The 20,835-nt window shown below is 37.4% G+C and overlaps 1 protein-coding gene across 1 annotated transcript; it reads right to left on the bottom strand.

Moving 5' to 3' along the window:
• Positions 1-6,297: 6,297 nt before the first annotated feature.
• LOC135480629 (calcium channel flower homolog) lies at positions 6,298-14,018 on the bottom strand. The gene is made up of 5 exons (XM_064760518.1): positions 13,820-14,018; positions 12,543-12,615; positions 10,219-10,344; positions 7,940-8,047; positions 6,298-7,389 (listed from the first exon to the last, which is right to left on the bottom strand). Exons 1-5 carry the CDS (start codon positions 13,932-13,934, stop codon positions 7,293-7,295), a joined length of 519 nt encoding a protein of 172 aa, XP_064616588.1. The 5' UTR covers positions 13,935-14,018; the 3' UTR covers positions 6,298-7,292.
• Positions 14,019-20,835: the final 6,817 nt, after the last annotated feature.

Here is a 20,835-nt window from a genome sequence, read left to right as displayed (position 1 = left end):
AGTTTATTCAACACTGTGACTGGCCAAGAATCAGCGCACACGTACATGTATGTGTAGTAAAACTGTGCACAATAAAATGCTGACATGTTAACTCACAGCAGTACTGATCAATTGTAACATCACTTTAATACACTATAATAATGTTATCCTGAATGGATCCAAGTCCAGGATTTACAATTAACACTACAAAAACTAAATGGATAAGTCATGGTCTTCCCAACACTTACACTTTATGCTAAAAAAAACTAACAGGACTAAAGTCAATTTTATAATTTTAAACTAAAAAATAAATGATCCCAGTAACTTTCCCCCTTGCCCAAAGAAAAAAGAAAAACAAGAACAAATTTAAGAACATACAGGTATATTTTAAATTACCCTATACCTAAACAGATCAATGCCTGTTAGATCAATATACATGAATGACAATATTATATGTCAAATTATCTAAAAAATTGTTGGTTTTATTTGACACTGCAAGAAGTTACCCCTATAACAGAGGAAATACATGTGCTTTTGGCATGTTTCTACAATATACAATGCTTCATATACTTGTGAACTAACGGTTAATAAACATCCACAGCCCCACAAACTTTACCAACATCAATATCTGCAGGTAACCAAGAGTCTGAAACTAAACCTAGTTTAAACATTTTCAAGCAGCCTCAAATTGCTTACCAAATAACAATGCCTTGCATTCAAAGCCAATTGCTGGATCTTTTAACCTGGCAATTAAGTTTCTACAACACATGCCTCATATACCTGTGAACTAACCGTAAATAAACATCCATTGTCCCACAAACTTTACTTATATTTATTCATTTAATGGTGTTTTACGTCGTACTCTAGAATATTTCACTTACACAACGACGGCATTGGTGAGAGATACCTGTGTTATTGCACAACGCTGACACACTAACCACCTCGGCCAGGACGCCCCTTCCCACAAACTTTATTAGTAGCAATATATGCAGGTAATTAAGTGTATGGAACTAAACCTAGTTTATACATTTTCCAGCAACCTCTAACTGCTTATCAAATAACAATGCCTTACATTCGCAGCTAAGTTGGATCTCTCACCAAAGAATTTCATGGTTTCTGCAGGAGTCTTACACTATGTCCAATGGACCATGAAATGTTTTTGTTAGACATCTAACATGTTCGTAAGTCATCTGTTCACTAACTTTATAATACATATACATTTTGTGTTATCAGTAATGCTATAACACTCTCCCAGCTAGAGTATGTGCATCCTTCTGTCTAACACAGTCTCCGCATACATTCGGTGAGTATTATGAAACGTCCATGCCTGCTACTTTTAGCCCAATGAAAGCACTACCTTGCCAGCACCATAAATTTGCAGACTTGACGTCACATGCAAAAGTGTATGAAACTCTTTGGAAGGAATGATTTTAGCCAAGCTCCACGCCAAATGATGACGTACATATTCATGTATGTGCACCAGACAATCTTTCACATGTGAATACATGAGAGAAGGAAACCAGCCAGGAAACCGATCAGAGCCCAGAGGAAACCACTTCACCTCAGACACCTTGGCCAGCTAGTTCCTTTGTTAGATTAATTAATATATATATCTATACATGCAGATTGTCTTTGGACAAGAAGGCAGGCTATCCTTCCATACCCAGTGATAGAACATGTACACATGTAGGGCCTAAATGTGTTTTACCTTAAGGTACACACAAAGATATATCGATTGAATAGCTCTGAAAGGCCAATACTAAACGTATTTATACTCAAGGCTAGATGTCACAGTTTCATATGTCACTGGGCTAACCAATACACTATAGCTTGTACAACTATAGGTCTGTGTCTACAATTTAAGATACTGTATTTGCCCTCAATATTCTCCCCCCAACAAAGCGCATTTTAGACACAAATAAAGGCCATAAAATATGGTATTATTTTTGGTGCATTTTTCAGGATATCACCCTATTTTAACAATAACTCTTAAAACATCATTCTGAGATGAATTAAAAACTCTCAAAATCAGTACTTCAAATGCCTTCTAATTCTCAAACTAGATTTGATCGATACAACATGGACGGTCCACATACTAAACTAAAGCTATGCAATTATGCTGTCAAGTATTGTTATGATGTATTTGAGTTTTCTGTCATTCTTCATGCTCTTAGGTATGGCTTTGTTATGATCGCGTGATTTAAATGGGACATGAAAACAAGCTTGAAAAATTCTGCAGTGGTATACGCCGCATGCTAAATGGAGAACTACTCAGTCCAATATTAAATGCTCGCATGCATAACAAACAAAAATCATCGCAAAAGCTAATGAAGCATTCTGAAGAAAGTCTTCGTAGTTTTGCACTCAACAAGCCAAACTACATTAAAATGAATGACCCATGTTAAGATAAGGATAAGAGTGTCACAAATTTGACAGATTTACTGACAGGGCAATCTATACACAGTATATTCATGGGCTTGTTGCAATTAACAGCTCAATATTCCAGTTCTCTAGTTACTCCAGACACAGGTTACTTTCGAGTTGCAATAAAAATATATTTCATCTTCACTTTGATGATATTTTCCATGCATGAATGGACAACACAGGTCTCCAAAAGAAAGTCTTCGCCTCAAGTACATCTTCAAGCAGTGTACATTAATAGGATGAGAATGTAGAAGATGTTAGTTTGAAAATAAAAAAATGAAGAAGAGATAAGTAACACAATAGTAATAAATCCCATGTGCTCTCCAATTCTACCATAGCCAAAAGCTAATAACATAATCTCCTATCTGTTAGCAATTAGCGTGAAGTGGGTATCAATGTGACTATTCGCACACAAATCTACGTCACAGCACTGTAAAATCAAAACAATACTTCGCTGACCATTCCAATGAAAATCTGTAGAGTACACAAATGACCCAATATTTTGGCAAGAAAAGAGTATTTTCAGAGATAAATGTCATGAATTAATATTTTGTGCTGAAACTTACTGGTACATTTTTACAACAAGACATCCCCCAACCTTCCCCAAGAAACCCAAATCACCTTTCTTAAAGATCTACAGAGCTCTGAGGATCAGGGAAAATGTGCAACTTTGTCATGGGTAAAATTTTAAGTCAATTACGGGCCACGTTTGATCTGCTTTCTCACATATCAGTATTACAATTTCTACTCCTTGAACTATACATCACACATGTAAAATTTTGACCATCTTTTCATTTCCATTTATTTTTCTCCTCGCTGTCTGCCCCTAATGGCTGTGCACATCAAGTCTCACATAGCAGTGCAAGGTAATAGTTATGATATAAATACATGCGTCAATAAAACAATGAAAGAAAATGTAGAGTTTGATGAACAGAAGATTGGCAGACAAACATGAATTTTCAAAACAAACATGACTATCAGTTCACTACATGTATACTCTTGCGTGACTTAACTAAATATCACTATGTATAATGCAGAAATTGAGAAGGCATGTAATTAGGCCTACATGTACCTTTCATTACAAAGGTGACATACATCTAAAACTATGCATAAATATAATGTCATTTATTTTTTTGAAGATTTTTGTGAAGAGAGTTAAAGCTGTTTAAACCTTTGAATTCTAAGGTGGGCTTTATGGACCATACTATCATAGTTTAGGAGCTCTGAAATAATTAATGGCCCCCAAAATTCTTTCCTTCTGTTGAACATCAGGAAAAAAGGTGATGTGATGTTGGAGTTCTTAAATACCATCAGCATGCCTTACAAAAGCCCCCACCATAGAATTCAAATCTTTCAATGCCTTTGAACACTCTTAAAAAAATCTAAACAACTACATGGAAGTATTTTTACACATAGATTCCAGTTGTCTGTATGATGAACCTTACTTCATATTATTAGCTTTCTTTTACTTTAAATACTCATGTACAAACCACATAACAGAGTATACATGTTTAATCAGCAACATTTCGACATAAATTAAAAAGATGTGAAATTCAGCATTTGGCAAGTACATCTGATGAGTATGCTGGTAAAAGTTGGGAAATTGAAGATAAAAATAAACAGTTTTTTAAAAATAAATATGCGTATATATGTTTATCATTAATTTAAGCATGCATACATATAATGCTGTCAGAGACAGAGACCACATAGGGCAAGAGCTCTTGGACGATAAACGCATGACAGGAATATAGACAAATTGCCAATATACCACAATGATATGAAAATTGAGGGTGAACTGCAAAATTTTTCACTATCATACTCACATTCAATGGACTTTGTTATATTATTTTGAAAAGTAAAAACCTTTTACGGTTCATCTTTTAGAGCAGCAAAATCCCCCCAAAAAAGGCAAATTGTTATTTCAATATTAATGTCATGCAAACTTGAGTTTACAACACATGAAGTCTGTTTTAGCCTATCTACACGGACATACTTAAGAAGAAATAATTAACACATTTGAAACATCAACATTCATTGAAAAAAAAAATATATATAAAAAAAAAACATTTTGGTCCCATTAAAATGATTGTCAGAGAAAAACACTTTCAATGGTCCTTCACCCTTTTAATTTGATTTTGAAGACAAATCTACATTGGTTGGATTGGCCAATTTCAGAGCTTCACAACAAGTATAATTTTATAAGTGTACACAAAATAATGCCTTCAAGATATGCTTAAATAAACACCTTGCAAACATGCCAAAAGGTTGAAGAATTACAGTACGTATTAAATATGTAAACAGTGTCCAAACCTGTTTATGACAATTCGTTGAACTGTATTTCACCTGAACTTTGGTACAGAACATTGCACATTAAGAAGAAACATAAAAGCCTCAATATTATATCTTTGATGCCAACACGTACTTAAGCTGTTCTGATAAGAAATTATTCAAACTTCACAAAAAAAAAAAAAATTTTTAAGTGCGCCTATAAAGTGCATGAATGAACAAAAAATCAAGCAAAATGTTTCACTTGAAATAACCTAAACTTTGAAATTACACACTATATAATATAGTATATTTAGTAGTATATAATATATCATATATTAACATTACAATTAGCATTTATATGTAAAGTGAGTAAATGACTAACATCTGACTAAACAGTTTAGTACATGAGGTTAATGGTTACAGTTAAATCTGATAATGTAGTAAGTCATAAGTATATATGTATACATTTAATTTTGACTCCATGTGCATTGTGAGTATATAAACACGTTCAAGCCACATTTATAAAATGATCACAAACTGAAGTCATCTGCATAAAATCACAAGGCTAAAAATGGTACATGTTGAAAAAAAAAAGGAAAAAAACAAAAAACAAACAAGAGTCTCGATCACAATTAAGCATCAGTGTAGGTTTGTTGACCAAAACATTGCTACCCATTTTGGATGGAATTTCCAATGGCCAGGCCGAGCATTTGGGCAAATCACTTGTCTTCAAACACTGCATGTTATATGTCACAAAACTTATGCATTTTATAACATCCAAGGCCAATTAAGAATGTAAATGTTACACGTATATGTGAGATCAGGAGAACTACTTACAGCTGGCCCAAGTACAGCTTTTTTAATATTGGAATCCTTTTTGCAGGCAAATTTGGCTAAAATATTTTTAAATTTATTTATCTGATTGGAGTTTTATGCCATACTCAAAAATATTTCATTTAAACAATGGAGGCCAGCATTATGGTGGGAGGAAACCAGAACCCAGGGAAACCCGCAACCATCCGTAGTGCCAGTATAACTGCATATAAGTTTTTCAGTTGACATGACTGTAAGGAATTTTTAAAAGCATTCAGGCTAATTAAATGTATCCTCCACATTTCCCCCTAATTTGGGCTTTATTAGGGTAAATGTTGTACTTTAGGAGTCTGTAAGGGGAGCCAAACTGTCTTTGTTTTAGGCCCTGTTACATATTCATTTGATCTATGCTTTATACCATTTTGAAGGGTTTTTCACTTGTATGACGGATGAGTGTGGCAAAGTAAGTAGAATATGTACGTGTAAAAATGTCCTCACTTGAAGCTGCAGTCAAAGCAGTGACAGAGAAGATATGAACCTCTGACCTTATCAGTCAAGGGTTGAAGTGACGAAAAAAAAATACTGGTTGGCCAGGTGTCAGTACAATGTGACTGGGTATGGTGTCATATCTGGTGTCCATGGCGCGATATTTCAGTGGCAGCAGCACTTTTGACAGCAAGGACTCGCCCAGCCACAAGAAAACCGGTACACACACCAAATGACCCCTCGTCATCATATGGCTGAAACACTTACATACGATATAATAAAATAAGCATACATACATTAGTGAACGGCTATGCTAGAAGACATTTATACTATACGTCATATACTACAGGAACATTGGTCATATTTTGATCAAGATCAGCCCCTTCAGCTCACTGACTTAAATCACTATTAATGTGAATAATTGTAGAATATACTGGCTAACACAATACCTGATATAGGCTTCATTCCACAAAGGGCTGATACCACGATCCATGTTTTAGAAACATGTTACCCCTAAAATGTATAAGTTGTCTCTTTCCATGTAGCACAATAGTGAATAGGTAGTGCGAAATGTCAGGCTGTCCCTCTGTTCTATGAGTTTCCAATACATCTTGTCCCTGTTGACACCAGACTATTATAAAGTAGGTGTCTCAAGGGACATAACTAAAAAAAAACACATTCTGTAATAGTGGAAATAATCTGAGGTTCAATGGTATGGGGTTATCATACCAGAAAGTGGGAAAGTCTCAAGGGACATAACTCAAAAAAACACATTCTGTAATAGTGGAAATAATCTGAGGTTCAATGGTATGGGGTTATCATACCAGAAAGTGGGAAAGTCTCAAGGGACATAACTCAAAAAAACACATTCTGTAATAGTGGAAATAATCTGAGGTTCAATGGTATGGGGTTATCATACCGGAAAGTGGGAAGGTCTCAAGGGACATAACTCAAAAAAAGACACAATGTAATAGTGGAAATAATCTGAGGTTCAATAGTATGGGGTTATCATACTGGAAAGTGGGAAAGTCTCAAGGGACATAACTCAAAAAAACACATTCTGTAATAGTGGAAATAATCTGAGATTCAATGGTATGGGGTTATCATACCGGAAAGTGGGAAAGTCTTAAGGGACATAACTAAAAAAAAAACACATTCTGTACTACTGGAAATAATCTGAAGTTCAACAGTATGGGGTTATCATACTGGAAAGTGGGACAGTCTAAAGGGACATTACTCTAAGAAACACATTCCGTAATACTGGAAAAAATCTGATGTTCGATTAAACCGGAAAGTGTGAACACAAGAGTGAGTAGTCATAGCTAATGCGTGCCTGTTATATCTTCATTGGCTACAAGTCCAGCATTCATTTCGATGTCTTCTCCTCTGGCTTTTACAAGCATCTCCTCTCTATCAGCCCTAGAAGCAGAAAAACAAGAGTTGTCAAATAAATTGTTGATTACTGTATTAAAAAGACCTCAAATTTCGCCCATGAATAAGCCGCTCATTTTGCCTGACTATGAACGTCCTATTGACCTTAGCTAGATGTTTTCAGGTTTGTTTGTAAGGTAGGATGATATCCTACTCAGACCGGTAAAATGTTACTTTCAGCACCAGAAACAACATTTTGGCATCCATTTGCCTCTAAAACTGTTTTTTTTTCTGGAAATTTTTAGGCCCATTACAGAATATAACCTTTCTCATCCTAAATTATAAGAAGAATTTCAATGAGAATGGATTTGAACCAAGAAATGTTTTATTTTGTAAGAGCATGTCAACACTAAAAAATCCAAAAAGGGAATGAAAATAAAACTGAAAATTCATCTTCATATTCTGTCTAATCTTAATGTTTCAGATACTTTCTTATTTCCATTTATTTACACTTTTCATACCCTCCTCTGACACTAAAACAAGATTCACTCTGCACATAAAACAAAAACGTAATTTGGTGTTGCCTTACGGTACCTACTTTTTGCCCAACGCCATTAGACCGTAGACAGTACCCGAGGCAAATATGAGACCACTCCCCACCAGGGTACTGGTCTCCAGACACAGGGCCATTGGTAATACAGCCATTCTGAAACACAGGGGCAATAATACATTCAACAGTTCATAATCATTTATTTATTTAGTAATTCCTTCAATTTTATTCTTCTAACAAGCTTTGTGTATTCTATTGAACTTGATCCTACTAGCGTTTATGCATGTTCTGTAAGTTCGGGTATTGTCCTGCTGAACTTATGTCACCCACTGATGTTCATGCAGGCTTTTCTAGAAGGGAACGTGTATAGTAGGTCCCCGTGTGTATATATCGCATCTTCCTTAAGTAAAGCATTTGATTTATTTATCTGATTGATTGATTGGAATTTTATGCTGCACTCAAGAATATTCCACTTATATGACAGCAGACAGTATCATGGGGAGTTTAAACCAGGCAGCTAGAGCCCGGGGGAAAACCCCGACCATCCGCAGGTTGCTGGAAGACCTTTCCACATATGGCCAGAAAGTTTTCCAGTAGGCCAGTAGATAAATAGAGATATCAGTACACTGTGCTGATCTGCATCATTGTATTGCTTGTGTTCTCTGAGGTTGTGTTGCAGTATGGACGGAGCAACGCAACTGCCGAAAGCGAAATATATACCTGCTACAAAAGATATTTTGCGACATTTAATCCAGGTAGGTACCTCTTACTCTATTGCTTTGCACAGTGTCTGCTATAGTGGATTTCAATAGTTCACATCTGCAGTTTATAAGGAAAAAAAAAACAGAAAGAGACAAAAATAACAAACGCAAAGTGTAAAATGATGAAAATGTAATTTATAAAACACTGTATGTGTAACTGTGCTTTTAAAAAGTTTTTCTTTCAACATGTGGTCAGTTTTTTAAAAACAAGAAATCTAAACTTCATCTGCATTGGGATTGACCATTCGTGTGAAGTGGTATACTTTGATTTATTTATTTATTTATTTATTTGATTGATGTTTTACGCCGTACTCAAGAATATTTCACTTATACGACAACGATTATGGTGGGAGGAAACCAGGCAGAGCCCGGGGCAACCCACAACCGTCCGCAGGTTGCTGGAAGACCTTCCCACTTATGGACGGAGAGGAAGCCAGCATGAGCTGGACTTGAACTCACAGCGACCGCATTGGTGAGAGACTCCTGGGTCATTACGCTGTGCTAGCACGCTAACCAACTGAGCCACGGAGGCCCCCTGGTATACTTTGAAATAAAGAATAGTCCAGGCTTGAATGTGCCCCCCCCACCCCCCAAAAAAAACTGACATGTACATGTAACTTACAAAACATGTACAAAATTAGAAAGTTGCAAACCGGCACAGATGACAGAAAGTCTTTCATAACTTCTGAAGTCTCTGCATAGGAAAGTTCATCATGAAAATTAATGGCTATCGAAAATCTGACAGAAATTCAAGTGGAATATGCAGTTTGAGAAGGATGCATCAGGGAAAATCTCAACAGTTGTGCATGTGCAAGTGTCATGGTGCACACTGTGTGTGAAATTTTGTGAAAAAAATGCATCGCTCTCCAATGGAGAAGTACTGGATTTTTGATTCTTGCAAAATTTTTGTGACCAGTAAGCTGCTGTACCAGCATCCAGGAGTAGGGTACACACGGTTTTACTAGCACTATGGTTCGTTGAACAGCCAGGTAAGTTAGACTTTTTACCCAAAGTCTTCATTATGGATTATGGAGTTATGGACTTTCCTGACATTTAAACAACACACTACTGGAAGCTTTTCTCCTGTAGTTAATACCGAGGTAAAATGGCGATAACACTAAATGTGCAGATGGTTTGAACAGTAAATCTGGCCTGAAATGACAGGTGTATGCACCACGGAATGGAATATAGTCATGCAAAAAAATCACGAAGCAGACAACACAAGAAGACGACGCATTTAACAATTATTATACACAGTTTGCCTTTGATAATGGCATGCAGACAGTGCAGAAAATTAAACTTTTCCCAAGTGTTTAAGGACAGTAAATCGCATGTTCATGTAAGTAGGTCACCACTGCATGGAAATTCCTGTTTAGAAAGACAGGGCTTTCCCAGCCAGGGATCACTCAATGTGAAAGTAATTCAGCAGGTGCGAATGTTCAGAGGAACATATATATAAATCCTATTCCATTCCCAAAATTATTTTGTTTACGTGACAGTGAAAACTTTTTTTATGGGAACTTTTTATACCTTGCAAAGAATGAAGAAGTCCTCCTCTATACTCACAGCAAATAGGCCAATCCTTTTTGCCAGTATGGTCTTCTTTTAGAAAAGTCCTCCACTTGTTTGATAAAATCCAGAAAAACACAGCAACAAGGAGCCTCAAACAGCACCAAGAAAAAACCTGCCAGACTGAAACACAGAAAATCAGGTGTAATAATTACTCGTGTAGCCAGAAATGTAAAAGAGGGTGTTCACACATACCTTTCTGGAGCCATTTTGTTATAGCAAGGTGTCCAGAATTCATTTTTGTCCTATCTCTCCCATGTTATAAGCCCTGAAAACAGGGTCTCCCAATAGCACCAGTTTTCTGTTTTACCCATCCGCTTTGACGGGTGGACGGGCATCTGGCTAACCCTATGAAGCCTTATATGATAATCACTGTATTTCATCTTAAGTTTTGTATGTAACAATGCACTTTCAGAAGCACATAAAGGCTTAAAAATGGTACTTTTGATGGCAAGTCATGAATCAAACTTCACAAAAAACTCTAAAGATGGATGAATCAATGTATTACAAACTAAACTTTTAAGTGAGTGAGTGAGTGAGTGCTTGGGGTTTAACGTCGTTCTCAACAATTTTTCAGTCATATGACGACGAAGGAATCATTAGGGTGCATGTACGTGTAATGTGCCTCCTTGTTGCAGGACGGATTTCCACCGCTCTTTTATTTAGTGCTGCCTCACTGAGACGACTTACCGAAGGCAAGCAAGCCGCCCCGCCCGAGCCATTATACTGATACGGGTCAACCAGTCATTGCACTATCCTCTTCATGCTGAACGCCAAGCGAGGAAGTTACAACTTCCTCTTTTAAAGTCTTAGGTGTGACTCGATCAAGGATTGATCCTGGATCTACCGGTCCTGAAGCGGACGCTCTACCGGTCAAACTTTTAAGTGAAATACAGTATTATAATGATGGTACAAACTTCTGCCACCTGCCCCAATAGCTCAGCTGATAGATTTATTTATTTATTTATTTCATTGATGTTTATGCCGTACTTAAGAATATTTCACTCATACGACAGCAGCCAGCATTATGATGGGAGGAAACTGGGAAGAGCCCGGGGGGAAACCCACGACCATCTGCAAGTTGCTGGCAAACCTTCCCACTTGAGCTGGACTTGAATTCACAGCAACCACATTGGTAAGAGGCCTCTGGGTCATTAGGCTGCACTAGCAGGGTAACCAACTGAGCCATGGAGGCCCCCCCCCCCCTCAGCTGACAGAGCATCCACTTTGGAGATGGACGATCCAGGGTCAATCCTGGGTCGAGTCACACCTAAGACTTTAAAAGAGGAAGCTGTAGCTTCCTCGCTTGGCATTTAGCAATAAGGGGATAGTGCAATGACTGGTTGACCCGTATCAGTACAATGGCTCGGATGGAGAGGCTTACTTGTCTTCGGTTAGTCTTCTTAGTGACGCAACACTAGATAAAAGAGCAACAGAAATCTGTCCTGCAATAAGGAGGCACATTACATGCACTCTAAGGACTCCTATGTTGTCATATAACTGAAAAATTGTTAAGTACGACGTTAAATACGAAGCACTCACTCACTCACCTCCAAAGCATGGAGACTGTATTTTCAAATTTCTTCATACATGTACATATTTCTCAAATCCACAATCATAAAGGTAATATTCTGTGATTTTCATTTACCTCTAAAAATATGTATTCGCCAGCAAATGTTTAGGATATGGGGCACTTAGAGCATTACAACAGAAGCAAAAGACATAGCACACTAGATAGTACATGCACAAATAGCTGGGGGAAGGCATACAAGTGCTGCCCAAGTAAAATATGACTAAGTATGTTAAGCCTTGACACATTGTCATTACCTAGAAGTATGCAACTTCCCTGTAGGTAGTTTCCATGGCACAGTACACACACCTTACGTCGTCTGCAGAAGCTTGTGTCACCTGGCGGCGTAATATATCAACCTCTTGGGAACTGAATCATGGGAAATCTAATTGTAAAAGGCTGCTACAAGAATTGGCCACACACTAAAACTGAAACTCCGTACTTAATAGCTATGATTTCAATAATCATTGCTGGTATGTAGCTATAAACCCATTGACTATTTTTATGTTTCCAAGCAACTCTTTTTTTTAAAGTCTTTCAACACAACCTAGTTTGGATCCCACCATGCATCAGCCATTTCTCAAATGTTAGATGCAAAATAGAGAGAAAAAAAATACTGTGAATGTGCAGATACATCACATAATGTGTTAAGAGATGGAAAAAAAGTGTAAATTGCCATGGAGACTAGCTATAGGAAATGCATACTGCTTGGTAATGGACTTCTGGTTTTGTTTATCATATAAATACTTACATCTGCCATATACCTGCTATCAGGCACTCAGGATGAAACGTCATACAGACAAATATTCCCAGGCACATAGCAACTGAAAATACAAGACCAGGAAAAATAAGGACCCAATAACTTAATGTGAAGATTAAAATAGTGTAGTATTAGTCTACCTCTATGCAAAGCTTACTTCTCTATTAATATTTCACTGAAATGAAAGCAAACCACTGATTTGATCATTTTCAGCACAAAACTGGTGTTCTATGATTTATGTCTTATGGATATGTTTCTTTTAAATAAGGACCCCCAGTTTCAATTTTATTGGTGTAATACACAATGTCATAGTCAGGAATCTCACTATTTCAGTTCAGACACACACAATCTTTGAATATCAGTATCATTATCAATGCTATGAGTCTTTCTGACACACTGGTGTTGATATAATTCAGTGTACAGAAGTTTGGCTTCAGAAAAATAAATTCTGAGTTTCTCTTCTATTTAGTAAATATATAGAATTCAAAATAAAGCTATGGTTACCCTATTCCTTCAGTCTTTTGCTAAACCTCATTACATGGGCCTGAGAATCTGTTTATTTTCTTAAATCCACATGCGGGCCTCAATTTTCATTATCTACAATTGTTCAGATATTTAACCAAAGACCTCCTCATAATGACCATCCAGTCAGTCTTATTTCTTTGGACTCAATGCATCATGGAGTGGTGCCCATGAACTCAATCTGGAGATTAGCATGGGAATTATAAAATAAGACATGTTGATGTTGGACTCCAGTTTTGAATTATGAAAATTGTCTGCAGTTATAGTTGTAATGGTCTGTGAATTTACTGTATAGCTCACACTGAGATTTGAACTTGGATCTCCACAGATCAAGTCCAGTACTCTACCAACTAAAGCTAACTTTTCACATGCTGCTACTAATGTAAGTACTGGAAAGCTGCCACCTTTAAAATAGTATAGATGAAAGAACTTCAACACTTTGTTTTATTTCGATTCCATGCGATTACAACAGAAAAAAGGAATTTTCCAAGAAAAGGTTTTAAAGGCCACAAACCTGCACCGTCAATTACGCCTATACCTGACTGATCAGTGTCAGGATCTTGCTGCTATATTAAAGCTAAATTTCAATACTTATATACCTATATAGATAGGACATACAATGATTATCATAATATGTCGCCCCTTAACACTATGGTCTAGGAAAAAAATATACACAGGTACAAACCTCAATACAAAGACCTCAAAATGTATAGTTTTGCCTCCCAAAAGTTCAATGTTTTTCTTACCCAGCCCTGCAACAACAGCGATGCCGCGAGCCAAAAATTTGCACCACCATGTCACTCCGTCATCTTGGGTATGTTCCGTCGGAACAGTCGAAATTGAACTAGTTTGTTGTCCCATCTCCTGTCATTTAGTTCTCCGAATGTCGCCTTTTGAAAAGGAATCGCTTAGATCACGCCATTATTTTGAATAATTTGAGGATAAATTTTGATGACAAGCAGCCGACGTGGAATGAAGTCACTGACATCTGTCAAACCTTACTTTTCCCGCCTTCTCCCATAGGAGAGTTACGCTAAGGGAGGTAATGTAACCGTTCAATATAGTTCAAAAAAGAAAAAATCCTTCATTTGGCCGACGCCATACGTACGTTGGTATAGGTTTAGGATGAATCTTGGTAACACAACACAGAGAATAAATTTTGAGCACAGGTTTTGAAACACAGTAAAAACCGTCACTAAACTCATTTGCACTATAAAGCTCATAAAAATTATTAGGTATTGAGGCCTGGGTTTATTTATTGTTTACAGTGATGTTTATTTTAATAATTCCGTTCATTGATACAAAAGACCACATTTAAGAATTTTTCACTTCAAGATAACCATCACTAAATAGGTGGATGACACTGGAGAGCTTGCCATAAAGCATGGAGCTTTGACAAGTCACTGACAAACTAGCCAACGCATGACGTTCATACAGGCTATGCCCAGCATATCGGTGGTGTTCAGCAAGCTTTAACAAGACTGCATGAACAGTCACACGTGCATCGGTGAACGCTAATATTGTCACCAAGGTCAAATGGAAGCAGTGGTTGCGCGGGAATCTACAAATTCCCTGTCTGCACAGCACCCGCACTTGTGTATCACAGCGACTGAATGTTACACTTTGCACATAGTCACGCAAGTGGTCAGACTTGCGTTTTTTATCACTATACTAATGGCAGCCCCAAGGAGATCAGAGGAATAAGCATATTTCAGGTCTAATGTTTTGGAACTTGTAATATATCACGTCTTGTGACGTATCAGTGACGTATCACTTTGCATACTGATGTACATGCCACGCGGTCTTCTCTGAATAAAGCAGTGCGGCTTGGGGCCTTCAACGATGAAGACGTGTTGTCTTATCTTTCTCTGGTGTATTACTGTGCTAGACTATAGAATGGCGTGAAGTCTTTCTAGTACGGTAAATCAATATACAAAACTGGCGACGAGACGAAACGTACCTACGTATAAGGGAAAATGGCAGTTTTCGGGAATCTAGGAGTTTTTGATGAGAGTGTTGAACTTTTTGAAGATTACACGGACAGATGCGACGCTTTTATGGCAGCGAACGCCATCGAAAACGAGAGGAAGGCAAATTTATTCCTATCGCTCATCGGTCCAGAAGCATACAAACTTCTCAAAAACTTGTGTAGTCCAGACGCCCCTAGAACGAAAACGTATCAGGAACTGAAGGACCTCTTGAAAGAACATTATGCGCCCACTCCAAATGTAATGGCAGAAAGATTTCGGTTTGACAGAGTGTCGAAACAAGGTGACAAGGAATCAGTGGCAGACTTTATTGTCCGTCTGAAGAAATTGGCTTCTACTTGTGATTACGGCAATTTTCTAGGCGATGCCTTACGAGACAAGCTAGTTTCGGGACTGAATCAGAAGATGTCACGTACTCAGACACATCTACTATCTGTGCGAAATCTTACATTTGACGAAGCAAGAAGGAAATGCCTAGCGGACGAATTAGCGAATGCCGCTAATCGAGAGAGCATGAACGACGGCACGGCGGAGATGAACCGACTGTTCCCCGGGAGGAGAGGCGGACGTCGAGGCAGAGGACGCGGTCGTGACCAAGCACACCGTAGTACATCCGGCGATGGCTGCAAATGCTGTGGTGGGAGAAACCATAGTACTGGAGAATGTCGACTGAGAGATGCTGAGTGTTATGGGTGTAGACAGCGAGGACATATCAAGGCCATGTGTCCGAAAAGTGATAACACAAATTCTAACAGTGGTGGAAATACCGGCAGCAGAGGTACAAGAGGCGGTCGTGGACATTCACAAAGTAAGTTCAAATCAAGAAATTCAGCGAAATACGTGGACATTTCAAATGATGCTGAAGAGTCAAGAGACAGTAATTCTGAATTTGATCATGATGAATTTGGACTCTACGGTAATTATAATGTAAATCAAACTCAAAGCATGAAACCTATTAAAGTAGATATTACTGTAGGACATTCTAACATACAAATGGAGCTTGATACAGGAGCCTCACGCTCGACTGTATCTGAAACATTGTATAAAAGTTGTTTAACAATGTTCCCGCTCAGAAATGTAAACATCACATTGCGTAGTTATACAAATGAACCTGTACCTATTTTGGGAGAAATTAGAGTGCCTGTAAAGTACGAGGAAAACCCACTTGTAGAACTTGACTTGATTGTTGTAAAAGGTCAGAAACCATGTTTATTGGGTAGAGATTGGTTAAAACATATCAAATTGGATTGGCAAAGTATTTTCACTGTAAATGAAGTTGGTCTAACAAAGAAGTTACCTAAACATGTACCGCAGTCTGATGATTTTTCTGATTGTTTCAATGAGCTGTTACGACAGAACAGTGTACTGTTTACGTATGAAGGTAATGGTATTAAAGGTTTTAAAGCATCATTGGCATTGAAAGATAATGTTAAACCAGTATATCAGAAGGCTAGACCTGTACCATATTCTTTGCTTGGAGATGTTGAAAAAGAATATGACCGATTGATTGAATCAGAGATTTTGTATCCAGTTGACAGTTGTGAATGGGCTTCACCGACAGTCCATGTTGTGAAACCTAATAAGTCTATTAGAGTGTGTGGTGATTATAAAGCAGTTAATGAATTGATTAAAGATGATGGATATAAATTACCAAATACTCAAGATCTGTTTGCTAAGATATCCCAGTATGGTTCACAGCCAAAAGTGTTTTCAAAACTAGATTTGACTAGTGCATTTAATCAGCTTTATTTAGATGATGAATCTGCTAAGTTGCTTGTGTTAAATACTCACAAAGGATTGTTAGCAACTAAACGGTTATGTTTTGGTGTCAAAACAGCGCCTTCCATTTTTCAGGCTACTATGGATAAAATATTGTCAAATATTGATCACGTGCTATGTTACATGGATGATATATTTGTAGCAACTGAAACTGAGAAAGAGCATTTTGTTGTGTTAGAGAAAGTATTTTCTAGATTGAGGAAACACAATGTCAAGTTAAATGGAGAAAAATGTGAATTTTTCAAAGAAAGTGTGACATTTTTGGGTCATAAGCTGTGTGCTGAGGGTATAAAACCATTGCAAAGCAAGACAGATGCAATTAGAAATGCACCTAGACCACAGAATGTGTCAGAACTTAAGTCATTTCTTGGAATGTTGAATTACTATGGTAAATTTGTACCAAATCTGTCATCAAAATTACATGCTTTGTATTCGTTACTTAACAAGTCAGTAATGTGGAAATGGACTAAAGAGTGTGAAACTTCTTTTCAATATGCTAAGACTGTTTTAACAGGTGATAGCGTGCTTATGCACTATAATCCTAAGATGCGTTTAGTATTAAGTGTAGATGCAAGTCCTTATGGATTAGGAGCTGTGTTAAGCCATAAGTTGAATGATGGTTCAGAAAGACCTGTAGCTTATGCATCACGTACATTAAGTTGTGCAGAGAAGAACTATGCACAAATAGAGAAAGAAGCATTGGCAATTGTGTATGGAATTAAGAAATTCCATTTGTACTTGTTTGGTAGGAAATTTACCCTTGTAACTGATCATCAACCCCTAACAAGAATTTTTGGTTCCAAATCTGGTATTCCTGCATTAGCAGCAGCTAGGATGCAGCGCTGGGCATTGTTGCTTAGTGGATATTCGTATGATATTGTATACAGATCTTCAGAAAATAATGCAAATGCAGATATGTTAAGTAGATTACCAGTGGATGATTCTCACACTGCAGATCCTGATGAAATGTATATTTGTAGTACAGTATTAAGCGATCTACCTGTGACAGCTAAACAGATAGCTGATTTTTCATGTAAAGATGCTACATTATGTAAAGTGTTAGATTTTACATCTTCAGGTTGGCCAAATTATTGTACTGATATGACTTTGCAACCCTATTGGTCAAAACGAGATGAATTGTCAATTGATGATGGTTGTATATTATGGGGTAGGAGAGTAGTTGTACCAACTAAACTTCAAGAAGTGTTGTTAAATGAATTACATGATGGTCATCCCGGCATGTGTAGGATGAAAGCTTTGGCTAGATCTTTCGTCTGGTGGCCTGGATTAGATCAAGATATAGAAGACTTAGTCAGAACATGTCCGAGTTGTGTAGAATCACAAAAAGTGCCTAAGTCTGTACCTTTGTTATTGTGGCCTTGGGCTACAGAGCCATGGCAGAGAATTCATGTTGATTTTGCTGAAATCGATGGTCAGCAATTTTTTATTGTAGTCGACAGTTATTCTAAGTGGTTAGAATGTTTTCCAATGTCAAGTACCACAGCAAGTGCTACTATTACTGTTCTTCGGTCTTTGTTCGCAAGGTATGGTTTACCGCAACAAATTGTTTCAGACAATGGACCCCAGTTCATTGCTGATTTGTTTTCTGATTTTTTGAAATGTAATGATATTGATCATACTTTGTGTCCCCCTTACCATCCTGCAAGTAATGGGTTAGCTGAGAAAAATGTTCAGAGCTTTAAGAGAATGTTCAAAAAGTGTGAAAAGTCTGAGAGTATTCAAAGTAGAATAGCCCATGTTCTGTCATGTTACAGAAATACTCCTCACACTACGACTGGTATTACGCCAGCTGAGTTGTTTCTGAAGCGAACGCCGCGAACTAGGTTGTCTTTGTTAAAGCCTAACTTACAAAGAAAGGTAGAAAGAAAACAGACAGCTGGCAAATTTCATCACGATGGTTTGAATCCCACTGTACGTAAATTTGATTTGTATCAGCATGTACGGGTAAGAAATATCAGGGGAGGAAAGGTAAAATGGATCCCCGGTACCATTGTTGCAATTAAAGGTCCTCACACTTATATTGTGCGAGTTCCAGGTAATAACAAACGCTATGTTCATGCTGATCATCTTATTTGTGATGACTCTGTAAATGTTAAATCTGATCAAAATCCAAATGACGTATTACTAGGGAAGGATACATGTGTTGCACCAAATAATCCAAGCATTGTCAGAAATCCACATGTAAATGATCCGAGTGTACAAACTAATGTGCCAAGTCCAATAAAGGAAGCAGTAGCTTTACCTGAATCTACTAAATGTACACCGAAAGTTTTTGATCAAGATTGTAAACCTGATGACACTGTGTCATGTGATTCTCCTGTGTTTATTCCTCGAAGGTCTGGTAGAGTAAGTAGACCTCCACGAAGACTTGATTTGTAATATGTATTCAGTGCTGCAGCTGTTCTAAAGTTCTAGATACATATGTACTCAGATTTTATGTCTTGGTTGTTGACTGTTTTTTTTAGAGCAAACTTGTGACATTGTTTTAATGTTGGTGTCATAAAATGTATCTAAGTAAAATGAAACATTGTTGTAAGAAACAAAATGTTACAAGGTTTAAAGAAGTTAAAAGTTAATTGAAACTTTGTTAATGTTCTCAAGGTTACTTCGTATCTAAAAAGGGAGGAGTGTAATATATCACGTCTTGTGACGTATCAGTGAGGTATCACTTTGCATACTGATGTACATGCCATGCGGTCTTCTCTGAATAAAGCAGTGCGGCTTGGGGCCTTCAACGATGAAGACGTGTTGTCTTATCTTTCTCTGGTGTATTACTGTGCTAGACTATAGAATGGCGTGAAGTCTTTCTAGTACGGTAAATCAATATACAAAAGAACTATTAACAACATTTACAATCATACAAAAGATAGTAAATACAGCAGTTGGCTAAATTTTTTGTGTACATGATGGCTCTTTTTTCTTTCCTTTTTTAAATCACATTTCCAGCTTCGATACCAGAAAGAAACAACATGGGGTTATTCCGTAATTGCCAAAGCTATATTTTTCATTGTCTTTTTCTTTCAAACAACAACATATGATCCTTACAGGACAGAGGACAAACTACAGGAATTCAGAGTCTTGCATACAGAAACTGTATTGACAATGTGTCTTGCTCTACAATCAAGTACATCTGTTTTTGATCATTCACATCACACATAAAATAGATGTCTGTCATACACACTGGCATTCCACACAGAAATATACACAGATCTACATGGGTATACTGCATAAATAAACATATACAGAAATATAATAAGTGCTCACTGGCATTCTGAAAAAAAAAACAAAAAAAACCCATTTAGCCATATTATGCTGGAAACAAAGGAAATAAAAATATTATGATGATAATCACTGGTAATTAAGCTTAACTTTTAGGCATACAAGGTCAGGTACAGCTCACAGCATTTACTGTGAACAACCTAAAATTTTGCCTCAAGAAAGCAAATAAATGTTATACAAGATGAAACTTACATTTTTTCTGAAGGATATCACCCTACTTTCCAGACATATCTCAAGGCAACTTTCTAAGTGGTATAAGAATAGGCAAGAATCATCACGGGTGAAATTTTTGGTCATTTGAAATGTTAGGTTATTCACCACAGTTCCAAAAGTCTAGTCATTTGTGCTCTTGACACATTGTGCTTCTGACGGCTTAAATTGATTGATTTGTTTTTTTTTTTTTTTTTTGATTGGTGTTTTTACGCCGTACTCAAGAATATTTCACTTATACGACGGTGGCCAGCATTATGGTGGGTGGAAACCAGGCAGAGCCCGGGGGAAACCCACGACCATCCGCAGGTTGCTGGAAGACCTTCTCACGTACGGCCGGAGAGGAAGCCAGCATGAGCTGGACTTGAACTCACAGCGGACCGCATTGGTGAGAGACTCCTGGGTCATTACGCTGCGCTAGCGCTTTAACCTACTGAGCCACGGAGGCCCCGCTTAAATTGAAGTCCTTTGAGTCACGGGTGGTT

This window comes from Liolophura sinensis, chromosome 13 (genome assembly GCF_032854445.1).
Source record: "Liolophura sinensis isolate JHLJ2023 chromosome 13, CUHK_Ljap_v2, whole genome shotgun sequence".
In the NCBI taxonomy this organism is placed as follows: domain Eukaryota; kingdom Metazoa; phylum Mollusca; class Polyplacophora; order Chitonida; family Chitonidae; genus Liolophura; species Liolophura sinensis.
This window is presented reverse-complemented; position numbering and strand designations above follow the sequence as displayed.